This window comes from Amia ocellicauda, chromosome 15 (assembly GCF_036373705.1).
Source record: "Amia ocellicauda isolate fAmiCal2 chromosome 15, fAmiCal2.hap1, whole genome shotgun sequence".
Classification (NCBI taxonomy): domain Eukaryota; kingdom Metazoa; phylum Chordata; class Actinopteri; order Amiiformes; family Amiidae; genus Amia; species Amia ocellicauda.
The window spans coordinates 29,823,875-29,851,251 of record NC_089864.1 but is presented as its reverse complement, the minus strand read 5'-3'; the positions used below and the strand labels follow the sequence as shown (position 1 = coordinate 29,851,251).

General features: G+C 39.6%; 1 protein-coding gene across 3 annotated transcripts; it reads left to right on the top strand.

Annotated features, from left to right (window-relative positions):
- The first annotated feature begins 6,484 nt into the window (after positions 1-6,484).
- Positions 6,485-25,946, top strand: pex26 (peroxisomal biogenesis factor 26). 3 transcript variants are annotated; one of them, XM_066724646.1, is made up of 6 exons: positions 6,488-6,668; positions 7,948-8,259; positions 14,093-14,242; positions 16,708-17,006; positions 17,418-17,564; positions 25,620-25,946. In XM_066724646.1, the coding sequence occupies exons 2-6, from the start codon at positions 8,036-8,038 to the stop codon at positions 25,721-25,723; spliced, it is 924 nt and encodes a 307-aa protein (XP_066580743.1). In that variant the 5' UTR covers positions 6,488-6,668; positions 7,948-8,035; the 3' UTR covers positions 25,724-25,946. The 3 variants fall into 3 exon arrangements, with proteins under 3 accessions (XP_066580744.1, XP_066580745.1, XP_066580743.1); XM_066724647.1 differs by lacking the exon at positions 17,418-17,564 and having other exon boundaries at positions 6,485-6,668; XM_066724648.1 differs by lacking the exon at positions 14,093-14,242 and having other exon boundaries at positions 6,486-6,668.
- The last annotated feature ends 1,431 nt before the right edge of the window (positions 25,947-27,377 follow it).

Genomic DNA, 27,377 nt, shown 5'->3' with positions numbered 1-27,377 from the left:
TCAACCCAGGCAAAGCCTGAATACAAAACCCAACATGAAATACTACTTTATTGTAATAAATGTAGATTTGTAGGTGAGCTAACCTCCACCTTGCTTCACTGTTGCCTGCAGACACTCATTCGTGTTCCGCTCTCCAGCCCTTCAGCGAACAAACTGCCTTCTGCTACAGCCTAATATTTCAAATTTTGACTCATCAGTCCAGAGCACCTGCTGCCATTTTTCTGCACCCCAGTTGCTGTGTTTTCATGCATAGTTGAGTCGCTTGCCTTGTTGCCACGTCGGAGGTATGGCTTTTTGGCCGCAAGTCTTTCATGAAAGCCACTTCTGACCAGACTTCTCCGGACAGTAGATGGGTGTACCAGGGTCCCACTATTTTCTGCCAATTCTGAGCTGATGGCACTGCTGGACATCTTCTGATTGTGAAGGGAAGTAAGCATGATGTGTCTTTCATCTGCTGCAGTAAGATTCCTTGGCCGACCACTGCGTCTACGGTCCTCAACGTTGCCCGTTTCTTTGTGCATCTTCAAATGAGCTTGGACAGCACATCTGGAAACCCCTGTCTGTCTTGAAATTTCTGCCTGGGAGAGACCTTGCTGATGCAGTATAACTACCTTGTATCTTGTTGCTGTGCTCAGTCTTGCCATGGTGTATATGACTTTTGACAGTAAACTGTCTTCAGCAACCTCACCTTGTTAGCTGAGTTTGGCTGTTTCTCACCTAGCTTTATTCCTCCTACACAACTGTTTCTGTTTCAGTTAATTAATGTGTTTCAACCTACATATTGAATTGATGATCATTAGCACCTGTTTGATATAATTGTTTAATCATACACCTGACTATATGCCTACATAATCCCTTACTTTGTGCAAGTGTACCTAGAAGAATTGAAGGCAAAGGGTGGTCACACTCCTATTGGATCAGGGGTCCACTGCCATGATAATGCGTGGAGGCCACACAAGTTGCTTGATTGCCCCGTGCCAGATATTGTGCAAGTAGTTGAGCAGTCGGCCTTGCTATTGTAAGCGGAGGGCCAAAGAGTTAACCTCTGTAGCCCCGCCTTGTATATGCTGATTCTATACAGTTCCTGGTAGAGTGTGACTACGGTCCTCGCTCCTTGGCGGCTCAGGTGCGGCCCTACAGGGCCCCTGAGGTTAGTGTCTGGAGTTGTGTTGCCGAAGCCCCCTAATGGTACACCTTGGGGCAGGCTCCCTTATCAGCTCGCTGCATCCTCCCTTGCAATGGTTTTTTTACAGTATACAGTAATCCCTCCCGCTTGGGCAGTGCTTCCGACTTGAAAGATAACGATAGGTTGCGAATGCAACCCTGATTATCTGAAAAAGGAAGCACTACTCAGGCCACCCCTGGCCACCCCTTGGTGGTGCCACTGACTCCAGGACATTTACCTTTTTGTTTTTAAGCCACTCCAGTGTGGCTTTGGCTGTATGTTTGGGGGTCATTGTCCTACTGGAAGATAAATCTTCTCCCAACTCCTTTAGAGTTGCCATAGGCCTCTTGGTGGCCTCCCTGACTTGTGCGCTTCGTGCCCGGATGAGGACAGCCTGATCTAGGCAGATTCACAGTTGTGCCATATTCTCTCCATTTCTTAAAATTGGATTTGACTGTGCTCGGGGATATTCAATGCCTTGGAAATGTTCTTGTATCCTACCCCAGACTTTTTGAAGAACCTTATTCCGGATTTGATTTGAATGTCCTTCGTCTTCATGATGTAGTATATGTTAGGAATTGTACTAACCAACTGTGGGACCTCCCAGAGACAGGTGTATTTAACCTGAAATCATGTGACACACCTTAACTGCATAGAGGTGGACTCCATTCAACTAATTACATGACTTTCACCACAGCTCAATCAGTCATAGCAAAGGGGGTGCTTACTTATTCAATTCAATTCAATTTTTATTTGTATAGCGCCCTTCGTAGGGTAGCCACAGAGCACTTTACAGACTGGAAAACATACAACAAAGTACAGCAAAATAAAATACATTCATATAATAAAGTAAAATAAATAAATATAGACCTGTAAAACAGTTTATATGATCTAAGATAAAGTAAGTGAACATTTAAATAAATAAACCATTTAGGCATGGAGGAGAGAAAAACAAAAGAACTCCTATGGATGGCATGTAGGAGAAAAATGTATCTCTGGGGGTCCACGGCTTAGCGCCTAGGCCTAATGGTTGCCTCTCCTCCAGGCAGTATAGTTGTTACACCAGCAAGGAGATCAGAAAGTTCTTGATCGGTGCTGCTGGCTGTGCTCATACCTCAGGAGGAGGCCTCGCGCCATCCATGGGGGGTCGGGGGGTTGGACCATCAACAGCCTTTGGGTGGCGATGGCTCATCAGACCTTGGGTGTGGATGCCCCGCTGGCCCTACGTGATGGGATGGCTCAGAGGAGGGTTGTGCCTCATCAGACTTCCATGGTGGGAGACGAGGTGCCTCGTCGGCCCCTCAGAGTGGGGTGTTGCTGGAAGACAAGAAGACAGTTGTGCTCAGATACTGGTCATGCTATGCAGGACATTTCCAAAAACAATTGTGCATTGCATGTCCAATGCACACAGGCGGCACTATGGGCTCGAAAAACAGAGACTAAACAGATCAGTCTTCAGCTGTGAGATAAAGGCTAAGACAGTGGGGGCATCTCTTACAGAAGCTGGAAGATCATTCCACAGTTTAGGGGTCCAATAACTAAATGCTGTACCGCCTGCGGTTTTCTTGTGTATTTAAGTAACTGGCTGACCTGGAGTGTATTTTATAAGGATATATTTTAAGTAGGGAGGTGCCAGTCCCTTTAGTGCTTTAAATACTAGTAAGAGAACTTTAAAATCTGTCCTGTAGCGTACTGGGAGCCAGTGAAGAGAAGCTAATACTGGAGTGATGTGTTTATGTTTTTTTTTATTAGAATTTAGAATTAGCATTTTGGACTAACTGAAGTGCAGAAATAGCTGTTTGTGCTGCCTGACAGAATGGCATTACACGAATCCAATCTAGATGTAACAAATGTGTTTATCAATTTCTCAGTGACATGTAATGAGAGGAATTGTCTTAGTCTAGCAATGTTTCTAAGCTGGAGGAGGGAAGATCTCAACACATTCCGAATGTGTGATACAAAGGATAGATTTAGATCACAGATGACACCCAGGTTAGGGGAGAAATTAAAGTTATCTTTACTCAATTGTGTCAGTGTATGATGAACAGTTAGATTTTTTCCCCCTAAAATTAGGACTTCTGTTTTGTCAGAATTAAGCATAAGAAAATGACTTGTTATCCATGTTTTAATCTTGGACAGACAGCAAATTCGTTTTTCTATGTCTATTGTATTGTTAGGATTTACTGACAAATATAATTGTGTATCATCTGTGTAACTGAGAAAGTTAATATTATGTTGTAGAATGATATCACCGAAAGGGAGCGTGTACAATGAAAAAGTATAGGTCCAAGGACTGAGCCCTGTGGTACTCTGTACTTAACCTCAGTTACGTTTGAGTGGTTCTCATTAATCTGTACATATTGGAGTCTGTTTGACAGATATGATTTAAACCATGAGAGAACATCATGAGACAGGCCAACAAGGTTTTCTAAGTGATTTGGTGGTCAATTGTGTCAAAAGCCACACTAAAGTCTAATAAAATAATAACAGTGGCGTGCTGTTGCATGGCTGAAATACATCATTTAATACTTTTAGCAGGGCCATTTCTGTACTATGGCCGTATCGTATGCCTCATTGAAATTTCTCATGAAGATGATTATCAGTTGAAAAAGCTTGCAATTGGTTTGCAACTACTTTCTCTACAACCTTAGAAAGGAAGGGAAGGTTTGAGATAGGTCAATAGCGTTTTAGTAGGTTAGGGTCGGCACTGGATTTCTTAAGAAGTGGTTTAATTACAGCTATTTTAAAGAATTCAGGTACAGATCCTGAGGATAAAGAGGTGTTAATAATATTGTGTATTAGGTGAATAATTAATGGCAAAGATTGTTTTAGTAGTTTAGTGGGTATAGGGTCTGGAGTTCAGGTTGTAGTTTTCCTTTTTGTAATTAAGGAGACCAATTCCTGGTGATTTACTGTGTTAAACAGGTCCAAGGTAGGCAGGGACTGAGAAGGACTGCATGCATCGACTATAGTATTTGTGTATGTTTCCAGTTCTATTTGTTTTCTAATGCCGTTGATTTTGATATTGAAATGATCCATGAAGTCATCGCAGGTGAAATTGTGGGGGATGACCTCTGAAGGCTTTACCTGCTGATTAGTACAGTGAGGGAAAAAAGTATTTGATCCCCTGCTGATTTTGTACGTTTGCCCACTGACAAAGAAATGATCAGTCTATAATTTAAGTATTTGATCCCCTATCAATTAGCAAGATTTCTGGTTCCCAGGTGTCTTTTATACAGGTATCGAGCTGAGATTATGAGCACTCTCTTAAAGGGACAAGGCAGCTGTCCACAGAAGCAATCAATCAATCAGATTCCAAACTCTCCACCATGGCCAAGACCAAAGAGCTGTCCAAGGATGTCAGGGACAAGATTGTAGACCTACACAAGGCTGGAATGGGCTACAAGCCCATCGCCAAGCAGCTTGGTGGGAAGGTGACAACAGTTGGTGCGATTATTCGCAAATGGAAGAAACACAAAATAACTGTCAGTCTCCCTCGGTCTGGGGCTCCATGCAAGATCTCACCTCGTGGAGTTTCAATGATCATGAGAACGGTGAGGAATCAGCCCAGAACTACACGGAAGGATCTTGTTAATGATCTCAAGGCAGCTGGGACAATAGTCACCAAGAAAACAATTGGTAACACACTACGCCATGAAGGACTGAAATCCTGCAGCGTCCGCAAGGTCCCCCCTGCTCAAGAAAGCACATGTACAGGCCCGTCTGAAGTTTGCCAATGAACATCTGAATGATTCAGAGCAGAACTGGGTGAAAGTGTTGTGGTCAGATGAGACCAAAATCGAGCTCTTAAATATATCTTTAAAATAGTAAACAGGGTCTACTATACACTAGAAATACTTTTTAGGTATAAAGTAATTCATTATTCTAATTGTTGGAGATTGGAATTGCCCCAATTACATAGATTTAACAAATAAAATAGTTTTATTAGGTACAACTAATTATTTAAATCTAAGTACCCCACAGGAGAAAATTCTATTAACAGCAATAATAATAGGCAATAGCTAAAAAACTGATTCAACAAAATTGGAAATAAAAGAACCACCTGATTTTCATTTTCATTGAAAGAATTATCTATTGTTCTATGGGAAAAGCCCAATTGTACAGTTCAATCTGGAATTCAGCCACTTCACACCTTATGAATTGAAACATTGTGATAAATGTACTCTATCTTGATGATTAAATACATAATTTTACTTTCCTTTTTAAATTTACTATAATTAAATGATTAATGAAATAACCTTGTAACGTTTTTTTTAAGTTATTTGTTTTGGTGGTGGTGTTTAATTTATTAAGCTTTTTCATAGAATTTTATATATAGTGTATACACCGATCAGCCATAACATTATGACCACTGACAGGTGAAGTGAATAACCACCATAATCTTGTGTAGGTCCCTCTTTTGCCGCAAAAACAGGCCTGACCTGTCGAGGCATGGACTCCACTAGACCTCTGAAGGTGTGCTGTTATGTTATGGCTGATCGGTTTATATATCAATTTATAAATCAGGAAACCGAGGGCAGATTTTTTTCCTCTTCTAATCCTCAATTTAATTGGTTTGATCATTGATTTATATATTATTACTTTTTAGGTTTAGTATTTTTGTAGATAGTTTGATAGTTTCACTATAAAACTATATACACAAATTCAGTGTGACTGCTCTCTAATATAAAACTAACGCTCTCATGCATGTTAATTAGCTTAGATCATGTATTGTTTCTGTACAATGTTTTAATTGTCTTCATATTTTATGTAACTTTGTTAATGTATGCATGTAATCTAGTTATTAATTTTTTTAATACTGTTAATTTTAAAAGCTGGTGAAGTGCTTTTCTTCGTATTAAGTAACTTTGACCTCGATTACCCCATAAAATGAATCAAAGTGGTTATTAAAAACAACACTGGCCAAGCCTTGGCAAACATTACCGTTGCTGGCTGTAGGACAGTGGGACAGTGCCAATAGATTGACCAGACCAAGTTTTTTTTAGCAAGGCTTGTTCATTTATTGCTGCCGTCCTTATTTGCCACTCATTAGCGTCATAAAACTTGTATGTGTGTCTCGAATATATCACGACTTGATGGAGAATTGCATTTATAATGTATTTGCATTAAAAGTAAATTTGATTGAATATATACATACATACATATTAAATGATATTAAAACATGTCTTTCCTTAGGGATTGAATTCCTAATATTTTTAATTTATTCAAATCACGAATGGGTTAACTAACGTCACTCTTGCAATGCATTTCGGGAGAGCTAGTTCTCTACCAGACGATTTCACTGTGCCGAGACGACGGAAGAACTACGATGCCCGCAGTGCAAAGTTGCCCACCCGCCATATTTCCTTACTAGTGTTTTGCTTTATGTTTGTGATGTGTAATTCGTTTTTTTATATATAATATTTTGTTTTATAATGCGAGAAGTGCGTATTTGATATCGCAGTATGTATTGGAGTTTTAATTTGAAGTCGTTCAATTTATGGTAAGATATTTTTGATGGGTATTTAAATGAAGCGTAGTTTTGCTGTTTGCTTGGTAGACATTATAAACAAATACAGTCACGTTAAAACATCTGAGTTTTAATTTAATTCCATTGTGTCAGTGCAGTGCGGTACAAGTTGAACATTCCCAACTGGCATGTTAACGTATTTCACAACGCACCATAACAAAGCTGTTAAATTATGAATAAACAGGCTACTTAGTTGAGAACTATCGTCCAGATTGGGGGTCAATTCTGAATTAAATCGAAATTCAGAAATCGGTTCCAATTCAAGTGTAATTAAATGTGGAATTGATAATGAACTGCAGTAGAGAGAGAGAGAGAGAGAGAGAGAGCAAATTTTAGTTTACTATTTTCAGTGTGACCTCAAAGTCATCGCATGTAATTCAGTGACAATAGCAGGTGTCTGACGAACTGAGAAGAACGTATTGCGTTTCCTCAAAGAAGAGGCGCAGAATCACTTGATGCTCCTAATATTTCCGTCAAATTTCATGTAGGCAAATCATTCGAGTCTATCCTCTATTAAAAGCTGCAGTTTACTTTTAATAGACGATTTGTAGCGTGTACAGGGTGAATTAGAAATAGCGTTGCATGATACACATTAGAATCTAATGGTATTTGTTAAGAAACATATACAACGAAAAGTTGGTTAGTTTTTCCACACTTTTGGTTTAATGGCGTTATTTCATGACTATTTTAGATAAAACGCACAATATTATTTTTAAATATGACCGCACACATTGCTACAATAAAAATAAATCCAACATTTTTTTAATTAGACAGTTCTTTAAAGCATTGAAATTGAAACGAGAACAATGGGATGGAATTGGAAGCATTGATCTGCAGACTGAACTGAATTGAAGGAATGTGTACAGAGGGAATATAATTGGAGCAGCATTGGGTTAATTAACCCCAACCCTTAATTAAATTAATTGGTCTAAAGGGCATTGCATTGACGGAATTAATGTGGAGAATAGGCTGAATTTAAGTTGAATCAATTTAATTGACCCCAAACCTGCAATATATTACCTGCTGTTGCAGTTAGTAACGGTATCAGTTTAGCAAACTTTAACATTTATGCAGTAATTTATTTATGTTTAGAATTTACTTAAATAAATAATTGCCATGTTTCTTTTGGACTTACACAACTAATACTAGTATAGATGAATGAACAGTATCTAAGTAACCAAGCTATATTTTACGTAAGTAATATATTTTAGTTGGTGCAAAATAATGATTTCTTATTATTTCTGGTTTACAGATCATCCAGTGATAAAATTATAATGAATATGAGGATGTAGTACAGAACTACTGCAGAGATTCGGATTTAAACATATATATACGCAAAAATGAGGAGCAGTTCCTCCACATCTTTGGCCCAAGCAAGAAGTCTGGGTTCTGTTCGTCTTGGCAGCAGTCCACTGCTTTTCCAAGGCTCAGCCCAAGCACTAAGCCTCTTGGATATGGCTGTCGAACATCTAATGGTGTTGCGAGATTTTAAGGGGGGCCTTGAGTCTTGTGAAAAAGGTCTGGACAGCCTCAGCAGTCTCCCTGAGCATGAGGACACAACCAGGTACCCTTTTATATTTTATTTAATGTTTAATTTGAAAAAAGGTTTTTCAATTTGCAATCATCCAGGAGAAAATCATTAGCAAAAGCTGTGTACTTTCGCCTTATGTTACTTGAACAATTTGGTAACTTTTAAATGTTTTAGGCTGAGGGGCCAAACAAAAATAGAAATACAAATTAAGGATGTCGCATTTGTTTATTAATGGAAAAAAAACCCATTCGTTTTAATTACCCTATTTGCCATGCAGTTGCATTTTCACAATAGCCCAATAAAGAGGCAGAAGAACATTTTAGTTTTATTAACATTAATAAAGCAACAGTAAAATAGTTTCAATAGTTAAAAAGTGTGTTCAATATGTGCCTTTCTGGAACTAAAATACATAATACAAAATAGTTTGACAACAACAATAAAAACACTTTGATTACTTATGTGTATTTATTGTTTGATATAGCATACTGTAAAACAACAAAAACTATAGTTGAATAATATATACTACATTATGTCAGAGTGAATATACAGTGTCTATTGAAAGTTTACACCACCATTCAAACTTTTCACGTATTGATGTCTTATAGCCTGGAATTAAAATACAGGAAAACAAAATATATATAATTTAATTTATCCCCACCCCACATCTTACAACATAAAAAAATGTCTTGAAATTTGTAGGAATAATACAATTAAAAATTGAAAATTTGATGTGTCCACCCCCCTTATAGTAGCAATCCTAAATTAGCTCAGGTGAAGGTAATCACCTTCAATATTGCACACCAAGTGATATCCACCTGTGTTAAATTGTAGTTAAATTGTAGTGATTCACATGATTTCAGGATACATTCAGCAGTTCCTCTAGGTTCCCTCTGCTGGGTATTGCATTTTAAACCAAGGACATGACATAAGACTTAAACAAGGATGTGAGCACCAAGAAGCATTCAAAAGCACTCTGGTACAAAGCTGTTGAAAGGCACAGATTTGGGGATGGGTGTTTAAAAATAGGCCTCGAATATCCTTTGGAGCACAGTCAAGATGATGAGAAGTTGAAGGTGTATGGGAACTACCAAGACCCTGCCTATATCAGACCATCCTTCCAAAATGGATGACTAGGAAAGAAGAACATAATAAATTTTACAAATGAGAGGAGGCCATTGTGCTCGTTTGGTGTCCATTAATAACTAAGTGATCCAAGGATACTATCCAGTCCATTTTAAAATGTTCCCAAATTTTCAGTGTCAACCACATTGCTGTGTAGTTTGTTCCAGATTGTGACAACTCTCTGTGTGAAGAAGTGTCTCCTGTTTTCTGTCTTGAATGCCCAATTTCCATTTGTGTCCCCGGGTCCGTGTGTCCCTGCCAATCTGGAAAAGCTCCTCTGGTTTGATGTGGTTGATGCCTTTCATGATTTTGAAGACTTAAATCAATTCCCCACATAGTCTCCTCTGTTCCAGGGTGAAAAGGTTCAGTTCCCTCAGTCTCTCCAAGTAGGACATTCCCTTCAAACTTGGAATAAGTCGGGTTGCTCTTCTCTGAACTGCCTCTAGGGCAGCAATATCTTTCTTGAAGTGTGGAGCCCAGAATTGTCCACAGTATCCAGATGAGGTCCAACTAGTGCATTGTACAGTCTGAACATTACTTCCCTTGTTCTAAATTCTACACTTTTGACTATACAGTGAGGGGAAAAAAGTATTTGATCCCCTGCTGATTTTGTACGTTTGCCAACTGACAAAGAAATGATCAGTCTATAATTTTAATGGTAGGTGTATTTTAACAGTGAGAGACAGAATAACAACGAAGAAATCCAGAAAAACGCATTTCAAAAAAGTTATACATTGATTTGCACGTTAATGAGGGAAATAAGTATTTGATCCCCTATCAATTAGCAAGATTTCTGGCTCCCAGGTGTCTTTTATACAGGTATCGAGCTGAGATTAGGAGCACTCTCTTAAAGGGACAAGGCAGCTGTCCACAGAAGCAATCAATCAATCAGATTCCAAACTCTCCACCATGGCCAAGACCAAAGAGCTGTCCAAGGATGTCAGGGACAAGATTGTAGACCTACACAAGGCTGGAATGGGCTACAAGACCATCGCCAAGCAGCTTGGTGAGAAGGTGACAACAGTTGGTGCGATTATTCGCAAATGGAAGAAAAACAAAATAACTGTCAGTCTCCCTCGGTCTGGGGCTCCATGCAAGATCTCACCTCGTGGAGTTTCAATGATCATGAGAACGGTGAGGAATCAGCCCAGAACTACACGGGAGGATCTTGTTAATGATCTGAAGGCAGCTGGGACCATAGTCACCAAGAAAACAATTGGTAACACACTATGCCATGAAGAACTGAAATTTTGCAGCGCCCGCAAGGTCCCCCTGCTCAAGAAAGCACATGTACAGGCCCGTCTGAAGTTTGCCAATGAACATCTGAATGATTCAGAGGAGAACTGGGTGAAAGTGTTGTGGTCTGATGAGACCTAAATCGAGCTCTTTGGCATCAACTCAACTCGCTGTGTTTGGAGGAGGAGGAATGCTGCCTATGACCCCAAGAACACCATCCCCACCGTCAAACATGGAGTTGGAAACATTATGCTTTGCGGGTGTTTTTCTGCTAAGGGGACAGGACAACTGCACCGCATCAAAGGGACGATGGACGGGGCCATGTACCGTCAAATCTTGGGTGAGAACCTCCTTCCTTCAGCCAGGGCATTGAAAATGGGTTGTGGATGGGTATTCCAGCATTACAGTGACCCAAAACACACAGCCAAGGCAACAAAGGAGTGGCTCAAGAAGAAGCACATTAAGGTCCTGGAGTGGCCTAGCCAGTCTCCAGACCTTAATCCCATAGAAAATCTGTGGAGGGAGTTGAAGGTTCGAGTTGCCAAACGTCAGCCTCGAAACCTTAATGACTTGGAGAGGATCTGCAAAGAGGAGTGGGACAAAATCCCTCCTGAGATGTGTGCAAACCTGGTGGCCAACTACAAGAAACGTCTGACCTCTGTGATTGCCAACAAGGGAAAGTCGAAGGGGTCAAATACTTATTTCCCTCATTAACATGCAAATCAATTTATAACTTGTTATAAATGTGTTTTTCTGGATTTTTTTGTTGTTCTTCTGTCTCTCACTGTTAAAATACACCTACCATTAAAATTATAGACTGATCATTTCTTTGTCAGTGGGCAAATGTACAAAATCAGCAGGGCATCAAATACTTTTTCCCCTCACTGTATCTAAAGACATATTAATAATAAAGGCCTAGGTAATGCTGCTGGATTTTTCATTTTTTTTATTTTGGCAATATTGCCTTTAAGAGTCTTATCTGACGTGGCTTTATCTATTAAAACTTAAGTTTCACAGTATAAATGAGTTATCTTTACTATACCCAGTATTAATATTGTTTAACAGATCAACTATTGCTCAAGACTGTGTAGATATATTTGCCTGTTATTTACTGTATTATTTTCTGGTCTGTATAATGACTGGTGTGTTACATGTATGTTCTGTATATCAAATACCAGTTGGACAGATACAATGCCATCAGTGAAGCCAAAACTTTATTTTGCATCAAAACTGAATGTTTAAGAAAGTGAGATTTGTCTTTCTCAGGGGAAAATACAATAATAGTGAAGAGTTGCAGAAATCCATAGAGAGATGGACCTCCAATCAAAAGGTTTTTATTACAAGCAGCTGCAAGGAAGAGGTTCAAGAGGCAATCTACAGAACAGTCTTAGAGAAGTTACAAACTACAGGCACTTTTATGCAGACCGGACAGGAGAGAAAGATATCAGGCCCACATGTCTGTCCCGTGATGAGTGTAAGTGAGTGTAAGTAACTGCTCAGGAAGACCCATATATAGTCAAACCAGGGAGAATTAAGGCATACATAATGTTTAATATAAGGGGGTGTTTGTACGATGTATCAAGCCCAGATTCCTGGTGAAAACTGGTTCTTATCCGACCCTGTTCTTCTAGGTATCAGGGCTGAACTATAGCACAGTACCATAGCACAGTGAGACAGTGACCTTGTTTACACAGACACACAGGGAAAGAAATGCAGTTCTTCACTCTGTGTGCATAATTATTATGCAACTAAATTATAAATTATTATTTCTCCACTTACTTTACAAGTATGTTTAAGAAATAATAAGTATAAAATAACATAAAACTTAACAAATAAGTTTTGGGCCTTTTATATTCATTCCATGCAGTTCATTTGCCAATAAAGCCATGTATTATTTGGTTGTATCAGACGTATGTGTTAGACTACATGTAGTAACTTTATTGTCGTCATTATTATTATCCAGGGCGACTTACAAATAAGAGTAATACAAAGTGCAAAACTACAGTACGGTTCAAAGCATTATGCAATTTACACATGTATATAGGGAATATACAGTAAACCATACAATGTAGTCATATGTATTTATTGTACGCGTTATGCTGCCATTTCTTATACATTAATCATGTAAAATGTAAATATCCGGTGTTTTATTCATACAATAGTAACCAAGCTCACTTATTATTGCAATATGATCTGAGTCCTGAGATAACATGGAAGTGAATCACGAAAACGAACCCGAGTTATGAACTGAGCACGTTTGTACACAAGGCAAGTGAACAGCAGCGCAGTGACTGATACATTGTTTTAAAGCAAACGAACTGAACTGAACTGTTTGAAACGAACCCAGTGTGAGGGGGTAACATGTTTGCCTGTATAGAGATAATATCTTTTGTATTATTTATTGGTACATAACTTCTGACATGTGTGACAATAGTTAGCATTACATACGTCAACCTGTTGGTTCATCAATAACACTCAAAATTTGCTGCTACTATATTATTTTCAACCTCGGCCATTTCTAACACCCTGGTCTGTTTCTCATTATGGTCACAAGTTCTTGTTCAAAGGTGGCTTAACCTTGTCGTGTTGTGGTCGCAAAAATGCGACCCTATTCTGATTGGTCGCGGGAGACATGGCAACAATTTTCCGGCAATGACCCATTCACACAGACCTTGCCGGCAATGGTTTCAGTGTGAATGGGGTTAAAGTGTTTGATTGTGTGGTCATCATGCCTCAATCGTTTCTAAATATCAAGAGTTTTGCTTCCTTCTCTTTTTTTTTACCAGCATCAGTTAGATCATTTTTTTTCTGCCCATTTTACCTGTGGTGAAAAAGCTGCCTAATAATTATGCAAACCTGAATATGAGGTATTTATCAATTTAAGCCCCACACTCTTTCTTGAAGCACTTACATCGCCTGAAAATTATTCTACCCACTAATTATTTAAGTTGATATGGTTTGGAGATAATAAATAAACAGACTACCGACTTGCCTAACAATCCTGCAAACACTAGTGAAGAACTGCATTTCTTTCCCTGCGTGTCTGTGTGCACAAGGTAACTGTCTCACAGTCTTCCTATGCTATGGTACTGTGCTATAGTTCAACCCTGATAGGCAGAAGAGGGTCTGATAAGAACCAGTTTTCACCCGCAGTTTGGGCTTGATACATGGTACAAGCCCCCTTTATATTAAACATTACGTATGTTAATTTTCCCCAGGTTTAGCCATATATGGGTCTTCCTGACAACTTGTCAGGCAGAAACCGAGCTTCCACTCATCACTCATCACTCATCATCGGATGCTTTCTGTTACACAATATTACACAAACATTTTAATACAAATGACAAAAGTTAGTTCAGATATCTCTGATCTTATTTAAAATGTTTGTAAATTGACAGTACACAACTAGGCTATATATTTTTGTGGTACTTGGCTGGTCAGGAAATTCAGATTTAAAAAACATGAGCTGTTGCATTTGAGTACTGATATGAGTTTCCTGTTTCTACAGTAGTTTCAGGTGTGGAGAGGTGAAAGCAGCTCTTTGCATAATTGGAATCCAAGCACTCGCAGAACTTAATGAGTGGAGAAGGGTCCTTGCTTGGGTTCTTCAGTACTATGGAACTCCAGAGAAAATTCCTGCAAAAATAATGCAAATGTGGTGAGTCTTGAGTAGGGGTGAGACCAAATAATCGAACATTCGACTATTTGTTAAATCGACAAATTAATCCAACATTTGAAAATATATATAATAACAAATATATTGATTGTATTTTAAAGCCTTTTTTATATATATTGGGATATGGGCAGGATGCAGCATCTGGATTCAGTGGAGTAATTAATTAGTTTTGCAGTCTCTTTTGTTCCCTGTGATTCCAGGGTGTGATTTGTTATGTGCCTAAAAAAGACAGGATCCAGATAGACCTATCCACCTGAGAAACCTGTCTGGAATCAGTGCCTTTACTCATTGTTGTGCTGATCATCCTGCACCTGGTAAAATAATCTTAACTATAAAATTATAATAAAATATTAAATGGTTATAATTATTTGTAACTAGAAATATAATTATCTTTTGACTGAACCCAGCAAGACCTACTATAAACAACTCCCTAATCCAGCATCCTGGATATGCAAAACAAGGAATAGCTTAGAACAGTGGTTCCCAACATTTTTAATGCTGCGGCACACCAACATGGGAAAAAAAAAAAAACAGAATTTACTTGGTATTGTCTTACCTGAATGGCAACAGGTTGATAAAACTATAATCACACGCACATGGCGTGTTAAATTATGTAAGTAGAAGAGTAATTAAAAGTGCAGATGTGTGGAGTGCAAGGCCTTTAGTGGTATGGTAAAAAAAGTAGACAGACATACTAAATAATTACTTAATACGAATAATTTATTTAGTGCAGGCAGACCAAGACCAGACACTAAAAACTATTCGCAGTAAATATAAATTAACAGCAAAATATGTTCAGTTCACAATATCTTGTAACAAGTTAATTCAACTAAGTGTCAACTAACTAAAAACAATAACACATGGATCAAACATGCTATCCTCGCTGTTAGATTTGATTAAACGTTTCGCAACTGAAATGCTTTGTTTGGATATTTTTATCGTGCTCAGCTCAAGTGTGTATTCAGTCCCCACAGTTAATATAAGGAGTTTCATAATGTAACCGTTTTGGTTTGTTACCAGCGCTTCTGGGTCCAAAACAAGTACACATGCTCTTTATTTCTCACATGCACCGTCCGCATTTACAAAGGCAGCGCTAAACAGTGGAAGGAACTAAAAACTGCAGGAGAAACGCTGGGGCTATTTAGAGCCTGAATATTCAAACACAGTGGGGGGGGATCCAAAGACAAATCAGACTTACAGGAATAGGAGATATCCAACAACAGTGCACAATGTTACACTACATAATCAATACGTAACAATTACCAGGCACTTAATTAACTTTTTACAGTCCTTTCTCTAATCTCTAAGCAGCCCCTATGGAGATGGCCGCATATTAATCGAGAGGGATGGTGCTGCCTTTACATCTCTGTTACAATATCAAATAAATAAGCCTACTAAAAGGGCAAGGACAAACATATTAAATAATATTCATAAAATCTATTTTGTCCACAAATCCAACCTAGAACAGGGATAAGCAGAGTGCAAGATGAAAACGAATTCAACATCTATGCATTTAATCAGTTGTGTTTCAGTACCACTGATAGCACTGCAAATCAACGCAGGTGTGCATTCAGTCCATCAAACAAAACATTTATGTTATTAAACATTTCCTACAGTCTATAATATATGTTTACATTGTCATAAGTTTGATTTGGTAAAAGATTTATGAAGTTGCCAAAAAAAAAAAAAAATATATATATATATATATTTTTGAGGGGATAAAAATCTCACAGCACACTTGGGGAGTCCTCACAGCACACCATTGTGCCACGGCACGGGTTGAAAACCACTGCCTTAGAATAAGCCAATTCACCTAATAACTAATACACATTTATTTATCAATAAATAATATACTTTAAAGGGTAAATCAACGTTAACTGTTGGAATCAACCTTTTCAAGACAGAGACTTATGCCATGTGTTTTTCAAGAATAAAACAGTTTATTAATTATTGATTACAATACATAAAAGATAAAGGTGAATACATAATCATGAAATGTGTTTTACAAAAGATTGCAATTATTACAATTATTCACATCCTCTTCACTTTGACACTGAGAAGATGCTTCACTAGTTTTATAGGATTCTGGAGCTTCTCAGGAGGGAGTTTTGCCATCTAACAACATTATTTGCTATAAATCTTACTGATACACTATCGAAACATGTAAAATAAACTATTTTAGGAATCGCATTTGTGTTTCCCTATACACTGCACCATAATACATACTACAAATGGAACACTTAATTGACCTGATAATGGCCAAGACTGTTTGGTACTTGCTATTAATGAATATCTGTAAATTGTGAAAGCATAATGTTTTTTCCTGGAGAAAAAATAAACTGCTAATGCAGTGATCCTTCAGTGAAATGCTAACCTTCTATACTGGCCTATAAGTCTCTTCTTGATGGCCATGTTCAAGGAACCTTTTCTTCTTTTTTGCATTCAAGTATCCTCCTTTACACCAAAGTGGATGAGCCAGGCATGATCCTGGAGGCAGGAGGTGATTGGTTGAGGACGTCAGTCAATCAGAGCCTGCCAGGGTATGGAGCTGTAGCTGAGCTGTATCTCCTGCACATACTTGTTCCACTGGGTTGGCTGCATGAGGCTCAGGTCTTGGCAGGAAGCTACACAACCTTCACAGAGGAGCAAAGGCAGGTGGCACTAGAAATCATTGAACGCAAGAAAAATGCCAGCTCGCCACAGAGCCTCAGCCAGGGCCAAGGAATACAACAAAGAATGCACATACGTGAGTCCTGTCTACCATGATAAATAGTGTACAAAATGTGAGGTAACCTGTTTATAATATAGTAAAGACCTTTATTTCCTGAATATGATGGAACACTAATTAGAAGAGGACCTAATGAAAGGAAAACTCAAAAGATTTTAGAATTAACTTTAATTAATATTTCCATGTGGTATACAGAAAGTAAATTAAATTATTTGCCATTCCTAGTCACACCATTGTTATTAAAGTTGCTTGCCAACAATGAACCTGAAGCTTTTTATGAAATCCATGAATGGTTATAATAGTTAACATTTTAAAAAGAAAATGGTATATATTGTCAAAGTCAGAGGAGATATAACTACAGTTACACTTAATGCTAATTTATTGCAGATACATTTTATTTGTATTATTAATGCACCCTATTTGTGACAGGCCCTTTTTCCCAGAGATTGACAGCCATTATGAGGTTACTCCAGCGATGCCTGTTGATGGTTAGGAAAGGGATACATTTTTTGCCCTATCAGAAGGTTCTTCTAGCTGGAATTTTACTTTACATACTTTTAGTAAGAGTGGACCCAGGTAAGTTGTATATATTTTACAAAGCTCCTTTAATTAAAAACACTTTGAGAGTTATGTATACAGTTTATTCAAATTATGACCTCAGTGCATTAATTCAAGGCTGAAGAGTTAGTTTTCTGATAAAGCTAACACTTTTCTACAAGTCAATCCAAAATATAAACTATCCCCACAAAATCAGACCAAATTCTTTCAACTAAAGCTTCCAGTTGGAGTGCAAGCCAGACATCATCAGTTTGAATTATTATTATTATTAATAATAATAATAATAATAATAATAATAATATTTATTTATTAGCAGACACCCTTGTCCAGGGAGACTTACAAAATATAAGCACAATACAAAGTGCAATAATACAGTGCAGTTCAAGGCATAATACATTTTACAAATTCACAATTTACACAAGTATATATGAGATGTACAGTAAAAAATATATAAGGTCTTGCATCCTAGAATGAAAAAGTTGATAAGTGTGGACAAGATGTTAAGTCGAAGTTAAGAGCTTAGGGAGAGGGAGCATAGGGGAAATCAAAATAAACAATACAAGTGCAAGTAATGCAATGGCAAGAGTATGACAAAACGTTGTAGAGAAACCAGACGAGCCGCAGAGTTCTGGATGAGCTGGAGTGGGCGGGTAGTAGTTGCAGCCAGGCCGGCCAGGAGGTAATTGCAGTAGTCCAGGGGGGTTAGGACCAGGGACTGGATGAGTCGAGTAGTTGGTGAGGAAGGGTCGGATTCGGTGTATGTTGCTCAGGAAGAATCTGCAGGTGTGTGTCAGTGTGGTGATGTGCTGAGTGTAGGAGAGCGCAGGATTGAGGGTGACTCCTAGGTTCTTAGCGGAAGAAGAGGGAGAGAGTGTCGTAGATTCCAACGGGATTGAGATGGAGAGGACAGCAGAAGGTGAGGAAGAGGGGGGAAAAGAGATCAGATTTGGAGAGTTTGAGCTTTAGGTGGTGTGAGTGCATGCAGGCAGAGATAGACAAGCAGGAAGAGATGTGAGAGAGGATGAGAGGGTCGGATGAGGGAAAAGACCGGAAGTTCTGTGCATCATCTTTGTAGAAATGGTAAGAGAAACCATGGGATTCAATGAGGGGGTCCAGGGAGCCAGTGTAGAGAGCGAACAGGAGGGGGCCCAGGATGGAGCCTTGGGGTACACCTGTGAGGAGAGGTTGGGGGGTGGATGAGGAACCTCGCCATGTCACTTGATAGGTCCAGTTGCTGAGGTCGTAGGAGAACCAGGTGAGAGCAGTCCCAGAGATTCCAAGGTGAGTGAGGCAGGAGAGGAGGATGGAGTGATCGACAGTGTCAAATGCTGCGGAGAGCTCAAGGAGGATGAGGACTGAGGAGAGGGAGGCCGCCTGAGCACAGCTGAGGGAGTCAGTGACTGCCAGGAGAGCAGTCTCAGTGGAGTGAGCTGTGTGGAAGCTGGATTGCAGAGGATCAAGAAGTGAGTGATGGGAAAGAAATGTAGAGAGCTGACAGTGGACAGTCGCTTGGAGGAGGCAAGTGGGGAGAGGGTCCAGGGCACACGTTGTAAGTTCGTGACCTAGGAGGAGAGAGGAAAGTTCAGAGTCCAAGAGAGGTGAGAATGAAGAAAAGGAAGGTTGGTTGTGGGAGACTTGGGCAGGATGGGAGAGGAGGGGGGACTGTTGAAGAGCTTGTGGATGTCTGTGATCTTGGAGGAGAAGGAGGCAAAATAATCTGCAGAGAGAGAGAAAGGAGGAGGAAGGGGTTGGGGGGTGAAGAGGGAGGAGAAGTTGGAGTAGAGTTTGTGGGGGTTGTTGACAGAGGATTCAAAGAGTGATTGGAAGTAAGACTTCTTGGCTGAGGTAAGTGAAGAGGAGAATGTGGAAAGTAGAGAACGGTAGAGTTCAAGGGCAGCTGGGATTTTGGACCTCTTCCACTTCTGTTCAGCAGCGTGCAGAGTGGATCGGGTTGAGCGGAGAATGGAAGAGATCCAAGGCTGAGGAGGGGAGGGACGGACAGGATGAGATGTGAGAGGACAGAGAATCAATGGAGGAGGTGAGGGAGGAGAACAATGTAGCACAGTTAACAGACAAGAAACAGTCAATGGAAAGTAAGAGAGTGAGGGCAGTGGAGAGGGAGATGGAGTGGAGATTATGGGCGGAAGGTGACAGAGGGAGTGGTGGGGTGGGGTGGGGAGAGGGAGAAAGAGATTAAGTGATGGCCTGAGATGTCCAGGGGTGTCACGGAGAGTGATGAAGGGCAGCAGCCTCTAGAGAAGATGAGATCTAGCTGGCGACCTGCCCTGTGAGTGGGGGGAGATGGGGAGAGAGAGAAGTTAAGAGTGGAGAAGGGGAAGAAATCCAGCAGAGTGGGAGGGGATAGGAGAGGTGGATGTTGAAGTCTCCCAGGAGGATGTTAGGTGAGGACAGCAAGGGGAGGGAGGAGAGAAGGAAGTCAAGTTCATGCAGGAAGGAGGCGAGTGGACCAGGAGGGTGGTAGAGGTGAGTTCCACTGCATTGAATTCAAAGCTGTTAGTCGAGATAGAGGAGAGAAGGGGAGAGCAGGAGCCCTGTTCCTCCTACCAGCCCGGTAAGACAAGGGGAGTGGGACAGGACAAACACAGAGGATAGGGCAGCAGGGGTGGTTGAGTTCTCAGAGGAGATCAATGTCTCTGTGAGAGCAAGGAAATCCAGAGAGTGGTGGGAGGCGAAGGCGGAGATGGAAGCTGAGTGGCAGTTCCACAGGCCTCCAGAGAGGGGAATAAAGGCAGGGAGATGAGGTTAGAGGGATTGCAGGTGCACGCCCAGTGGAAGGAGAGAGCAGGACAGGAATCGTCGAGATCGTCATGGTTGCCTGCTGTTGCTGTGCAGCGTCCTTTCGCAGTCTTCTCCTCGCTGGAGTCCCACAGCTAGAGTCCCTGCCCTTTGTAAGTGTGGCCCTTCGGAAGAGAGGCACTGAGGCTGCTGGCACTGATTGCTGGTGCGGAGGACCTGGGGGCCTGTTAAATGGCCGACCTATAACTAATTAGCAGAGAGCACACCTGAATTGTGTTGGATTACACTGCTCTGTCCAGATCCTGCAAGTACTGCCCTAGTACACTGTCAACCAAACTAAGTGCTTGGAATGTCTGGAATGCTAAACTCTACGTAACTGCCTGTTCTGATTGCAGAAAAGGCGAAGCTAAGCACGCAACAGCACTGTACAATCTCTCTCTACAACACAGCCATTTCTGGTTCAAACTGTGCTAAGTAAGACAGTAACTAACAAACAGTAGCTGCCCTTACGAATATAGGTGCAGTAAAAATACAATTAAATAAAGTAAACAACCGGTACTTGGCATAGCTCAGTCCGTGTCCACCTTCTTGAACAAGTCAACAACACAAGAATCTGGGCTATGATCTGAATCCACTTGTAATATTGATGTGAAATGTAGAACATAGTTTTGCCTATGTGGTGGAAGAAACTTTTGGCAGTTCTAATCAGAATTTATTATGTGCACAGGAGGAACAGCGGAACACAGAAACTCAAAATATTTTAGACTAGCATGACACTGTTCCCTAGAAGTTTGAAAGTAGAACAAAGCTTTTATATGGCTTCTGGGACATATCCTCAAGGGGCTTAATATGTTAAAAACTGTGCTCTGAATGGTCATTTCTAATAACTATAGCAGTGATTTCATTGGGATTCTAAACTAAGCCTTCCCATCTCATCAATATTATAATCATTACTCATGAATAATAATCATTAACCGCTATATTGCCAGTTGCATTGGAAGGTAATTTGCAGATAATACATTGCAAGAAAGGAATATGAGCTGCTGATAACTAAAACGGGAGTAACAGCACATAGTGGACAGGCAGAATAGGATTTTTATATTTTCCCCCCACACCTACTTTTAAATTTGTTCAATGCAAGACATTTGCTCAAGTCTTGACGGCAAAAAATATGCCTTTGATTTTTGTGTTGTCGGATTGAAATTAAACTTCAAATAGATAGTCATCTATTAACATTGTTATTTTCAATTTGCTATGACATTAAATATACACTCACCTAAAGGATTATTAGGAACACCTGTTCAATTTCTCATTAATGCAATTATCTAACCAACCAATCACATGGCAGTTGCTTCAATGCATTTAGGGGTGTGGTCCTGGTCAAGACAATCTCCTGAACTCCAAACTGAATGTCTGAATGGGAAAGAAAGGTGATTTAAGCAATTTTGAGTGTGGCATGGTTGTTGGTGCCAGACGGGCCGGTCTGAGTATTTCACAATCTGCTCAATTACTGGGATTTTCACGCACAGCCATTTCTAGGGTTTACAAAGAATGGTGTGAAAAGGGAAAAACATCCAGTATGCGGCAGTCCTGTGGGCGAAAATGCCTTGTTGATGCTAGAGGTCAGAGGAGAATGGGCCGACTGATTCAAGCTGATAGAAGAGCAACTTTGACTGAAATAACCACTCGTTACAACCGAGGTATGCAGCAAAGCATTTGTGAAGCCACAACACGTACAACCTTGAGGCAGATGGGCTACAACAGCAGAAGACCCCACCGGGTACCACTCATCTGCACTTCAAATAGGTAAAAGAGGCTACAATTTGCACAAGCTCACCAAAATTGGACAGTTGAAGACTGGAAAAATGTTGCCTGGTCTGATGAGTCTCGATTTCTGTTGAGACATTCAGATGGTAGAGTCAGAATTTGGCGTAAACAGAATGAGAACATGGATCCATCATGCCTTGTTACCACTGTGCAGGCTGGTGGTGGTGGTGTAATGGTGTGGGGGATGTTTTCTTGGCACACTTTAGGCCCCTTAGTGCCAATTGGGCATCGTTTAAATGCCACGGCCTACCTGAGCATTGTTTCTGACCATGTCCATCCCTTTATGACCACCATGTACCCATCCTCTGATGGCTACTTCCAGCAGGATAATGCACCATGTCACAAAGGTTGAATCATTTCAAATTGGTTTCTTGAACATGACAATTAGTTCACTGTACTAAACTGGCCCCCACAGTCACCAGATCTCAACCCAATAGAGCATCTTTGGGATGTGGTGGAACGGGAGCTTCGTGCCCTGGATGTGCATTCCACAAATCTCCATCAACTGCAAGATGCTATCCTATCAATATGGGCCAACATTTCTAAAGAATGCTTTCAGCACCTTGTTGAATCAATGCCACGTAGAATTAAGGCAGTTCTGAAGGCGAAAGGGGGTCAAACACAGTATTAGTATGGTGTTCCTAATAATCCTTTAGGTGAGTGTAGGTGCCATGGGCCAATGAAATTTCAGTTTTGCTCTTTTTGTTTCTAAAGGGACCATAGGGAAAACTAGTGGTAGACACCACCAGGATTCTCCAAGGTCCAAGAACTTGTTTCCACCTTCCATTTGCACTTGATCATACAGTGAGGGGAAAAAAGTATTTGATCCCCTGCTGATTTTGTATGTTTGCCCACTGACAAAGAAATGATCAGTCTATAATTTTAATGGTAGGTGTATTTTAACAGTGAGAGACAGAATAACAACAAAAAAATCCAGAAAAACACATTTCAAAAAAGTTATACATTGATTTGCATGTTAATGAGGGAAATAAGTATTTGACCCCTTCGACTTAGTACTTGGTGGCAAAACCCTTGTTGGCAATCACAGAGGTCAGACGTTTCTTGTAGTTGGCCACCAGGTTTGCACACATCTCAGGAGGGATTTTGTCCCACTCCTCTTTGCAGATCCTCTCCAAGTCATTAAGGTTTCGAGGCTGACGTTTGGCAACTCAAACCTTCAGCTCCCTCCACAGATTTTCTATGGGATTAAGGTCTGGAGACTGGCTAGGCCACTCCAGGACCTTAATGTGCTTCTTGAGCCACTCCTTTGTTGCCTTGGCTGTGTGTTTTGGGTCATTGTCATGCTGGAATACCCATCCACGACCCATTTTCAATGCCCTGGCTGAGGGAAGGAGGTTCTCGCCCAAGATTTGACAGTACATGGCCCTGTCCATCGTCCCTTTGATGCGGTGCAGTTGTCCTGTCCCCTTAGCAGAAAAACACCCCCAAAGCATAATGTTTCCACCTCCATGTTTGACGGTGGGGATGGTGTTCTTGGGGTCATAGGCAGCATTCCTCCTCCTCCAAACACGGCGAGTTGAGTTGATGCCAAAGAGCTCGATTTTGGTCTCATCTGACCACAACACTTTCACCCAGTTCTCCTCTGAATCATTCAGATGTTCATTGGCAAACTTCAGACGGGCCTGTACATGTGCTTTCTTGAGCAGGGGGACCTTGCGGGCACTGCAGGATTTCAGTCCTTCATGGCGTAGTGCGTTACCAATTGTTTCTTGGTGACTATGGTCCCAGCTGCCTTGAGATCATTAACAAGATCCTCCCGTGTAGTTCTGGGCTGATTCCTCAGCGTTCTCATGATCATTGAAACTCCACGAGGTGAGATCTTGCATGGAGCCCCAGACCGAGGGAGACTGACAGTTATTTTGTGTTTCTTCCATTTGCGAATAATCGCACCAACTGTTGTCACCTTCTCACCAAGCTGCTTGGCAATGGTCTTGTAGCCCATTCCAGCCTTGTGTATGTCTACAATCTTGTTCCTGACATCCTTGGACAGCTCTTTGGTCTTGGCCATGGTGGAGAGTTTGGAATCTGATTGATTGATTGCTTCTGTGGACAGGTGTCTTTTATACAGGTAACGAGCTGAGATTAGGAGCACTCTCTTAAAGGGAGTGCTCCTAATCTCAGCTCGTTACCTGTATAAAAGACACCTGGGAACCAGAAATCTTGCTGATTGTTAGGGGATCAAATACTTATTTCCCTCATTAACATGCAAATCAATTTATAACTTTTTTGAAATGTGTTTTTCTGGATTTTTTTGTTATTCTGTCTCTCACTGTTAAAATACACCTACCATTAAAATTATAGACTGATCATTTCTTTGTCAGTGGGCAAACATACAAAATCAGCAGGGGATCAAATACTTTTTTCCCTCACTGTACATGAAATATACATGTGTGACCACCTAACTGATATTGCTATATTATTGTGCTCGGGAGCATGTCTTTTTGTCACACACTTTTCATCACCAGCAACTATTTATCACACAGATTTCATCATCAGCGTTGGTTCATCACCATTTTGCGTATTCAACAGCAATATGCAATATGCGTCTCTTAATGTCCTACGATCCCAAAACTGACTTTTTTTTTTAAGTGACCACTTAACACTGATTTCTGAACTTGGAGTGGTCTCTTAATTTTTTCTAGAGCTGTATGTTCATAGTCTGACATTAGTGAGAGCTAAATGTATATATGGATTTTATCCAAACAAGTTAAATTACTGTTTTATTATTATTATTAATAATAATAATAATAATAATAATAATATTTTTATTATTATTATTATTATTATTATTATTATTAAGGGAGAACAGACGGGGATAGAGAGGAAATGCTTAAAGGCAAAGGCAAACATCTTGCAACACTTACATCCCAGGTTTTGACAAAGTCTGATCTATTGTAGTCTCTAGTATAACTTATTGTTTAATTAAACCCTGTTGATTTGATTGAACTCAAATAAGCAATTGAATTAAATTCAGCAATAAATATACAGAACATGATAAAATGATGGAATAAAGCACACAAATAAAGTGAAAATATTGTTATAGAGAAAGTTACATACCAATCTTTTATATTATACTTTTTTACTGAGGATTTACTTTTGCTAAATCTCTTAGTCCAATTTTAATTGTTTTCTTCAATTAAGTAAATTAGAATATTTACATGAACATTAGATTTCTGAGATGTTTCGGGGAAAAAAATTCGGCAAAGGTTGTAGCGTTAGTTGTCCAAGAAATGCCCCACCTTAACATTATGTAATATTATGTATATTTCTATAAATACATTTATATGGTGTGCTCCAGATGTGCAAATGTGTAATCCCTTTACTGCATATTCTTTTTAAAAATAGGTAAATACATAATACATAAAGTACAATGTTTGAAGAACAATTTAATATGGAATGCATTTAGGACTTGCTTATACTAAACAATTTAAATCAATAAATAACTGTTCCACTTTGTTTATTTTCCAGCCATTCCCTCAGCTTTTCCTTGGATCTCTGACCTTTTCCAGATGTTTAGACAGATGTGGGAGGCAATGTTTGCACCATATTACAGAGTGTCTGTCGCTTGCTGAGTTACATGACAGTTTCTCTCGCATTACTTTCTTCAACCCAGGTGAATGTAAATTAATATTTGCACCCAATAGACAAGTAACTTGGCGTAAAGTGTCTCTGTAGTGTTCCATGTATGCTTCTCAGAAAATTCTATGCTTTGTATTTTTCTTACGATTATTTTTTTTTGTAAATAAGCTCTGAAATGAAAGCCTGTGGAGAAGCAAAATAAACAACCTAAAACCAGACTGTCCTAAGTTGTGTGTTGCTGAGCATGGAATATCAGTTGAAAGCTAAACTTCAAAGCCAGTTTTACATTTTTGGAAATAAGGTTTTATGTTTGCTGCTTATTATTGATTCTGCTTATCACTATGCCCTTGTGCATCTGTTTTATTACTCTTTTGTTAATACATCTGCTGTACCAATATTTGACTTTTTTTTTTTTTTACTAAAAACTCTAATGATCAAACATGATATATGGTATATGTTAAGGAGCTTGAATGTCACCAAAGCCTGCAGATAAACAATACACATTGATATGTACTGATTGCATGTGTATTCAGCTCCCTAACAGTATTTGTTGGAAGCACCTTTGGCAGCAGTTGGCTACTGTGAAACTTTTTACCAGGTTTGCAATGAGGGATGTAAAATTGCAACAATCTCTTGTGGGGATGGTTGATGTACTGCAATCTTCCAATCTAATACCTGGGATTTCAGTTCAGTTTTTGACTCATTTGCTCATAAATCCTTCTGACACATGTCTGCAGTATCTTTTACAAGCTTTGTTACAAACACCATAGGAGATGTAAGATTTCTGGACACTTTGTGTAGGTACTGAGATACTGATGATGTATGTTTACTGACTCCCATCTCAGACAGAAGTTTGAAAATCTTTCAGTCACTGTTGGCTTCACAGTGGCATGCTGAGTAGTGACTGGGTGGTATGGTATATAACCCTTCAAAAATATTTTGCACCTTAGCTGATTTAGGATTGCTGTAGCAATAGGGTTGAATATGCAATTGAGAATCTTCTCATTTACATATTTATTTACATCAGCATTTTTTTTGCTTCATCAGTTTGGAGTAGGTTGTGCAGAAGTCCTATTGGGAAGTTTCAAGATTGTAAACAGACAGCAACAAAATGTGGAAACTGCAGGGAGGTGAATGTTTGCTATACAATACAAATATATTCTATAATACATGATCTTTACTTGATTTTTAATTTAATAAATGGACATGGGACAGTTATTAGCCAAGACCCATTAGTAGATAGTATGTTACATAACACTGAAGAAACAATTTGCTTGATCAAAGCATTGCTAGTCTACTCTTACAATTACAAAAAAACAAAATGAACAGCAACAAAAAAACCTATTGAATGGTGTTATCTGTGAGTTTGTTTTTCAGTTATGAACTAATGTGATGTGTAAGCATTAGGGTGCCACTACTAAAGTTGATCTACTTTTTAACTTTTGCTTTAAATGTCTATTTATCATTGATATTAAAAGTACGTGTTCAAAATATCAGGTGAAGGACTTTTAAATTATTCACGTTATTCATGGTATTCAGTATTGTTAGGTAAGCTATAAGTATTTATTGTATTCCGCTTGGGTGTTTAAAAACAAACTTCATAAATAGACGGATATTATGTTTCATTTCACCGACTATTACAACCTG

Coding starts and splice junctions, on each gene's coding strand:
- pex26 (XM_066724646.1), top strand. CDS start 8,036: ATGAGGAGCAGTTCCTCCACATCTTTGGCCCAAGCAAGAAGTCTGGGT. Junction 8,260..14,092: donor GAGCATGAGGACACAACCAG/GTACCCTTTTAT, acceptor CTGTTTCTACAG/TAGTTTCAGGTGTGGAGAGG. Junction 17,007..17,417: donor ACAACAAAGAATGCACATAC/GTGAGTCCTGTC, acceptor TATTTGTGACAG/GCCCTTTTTCCCAGAGATTG.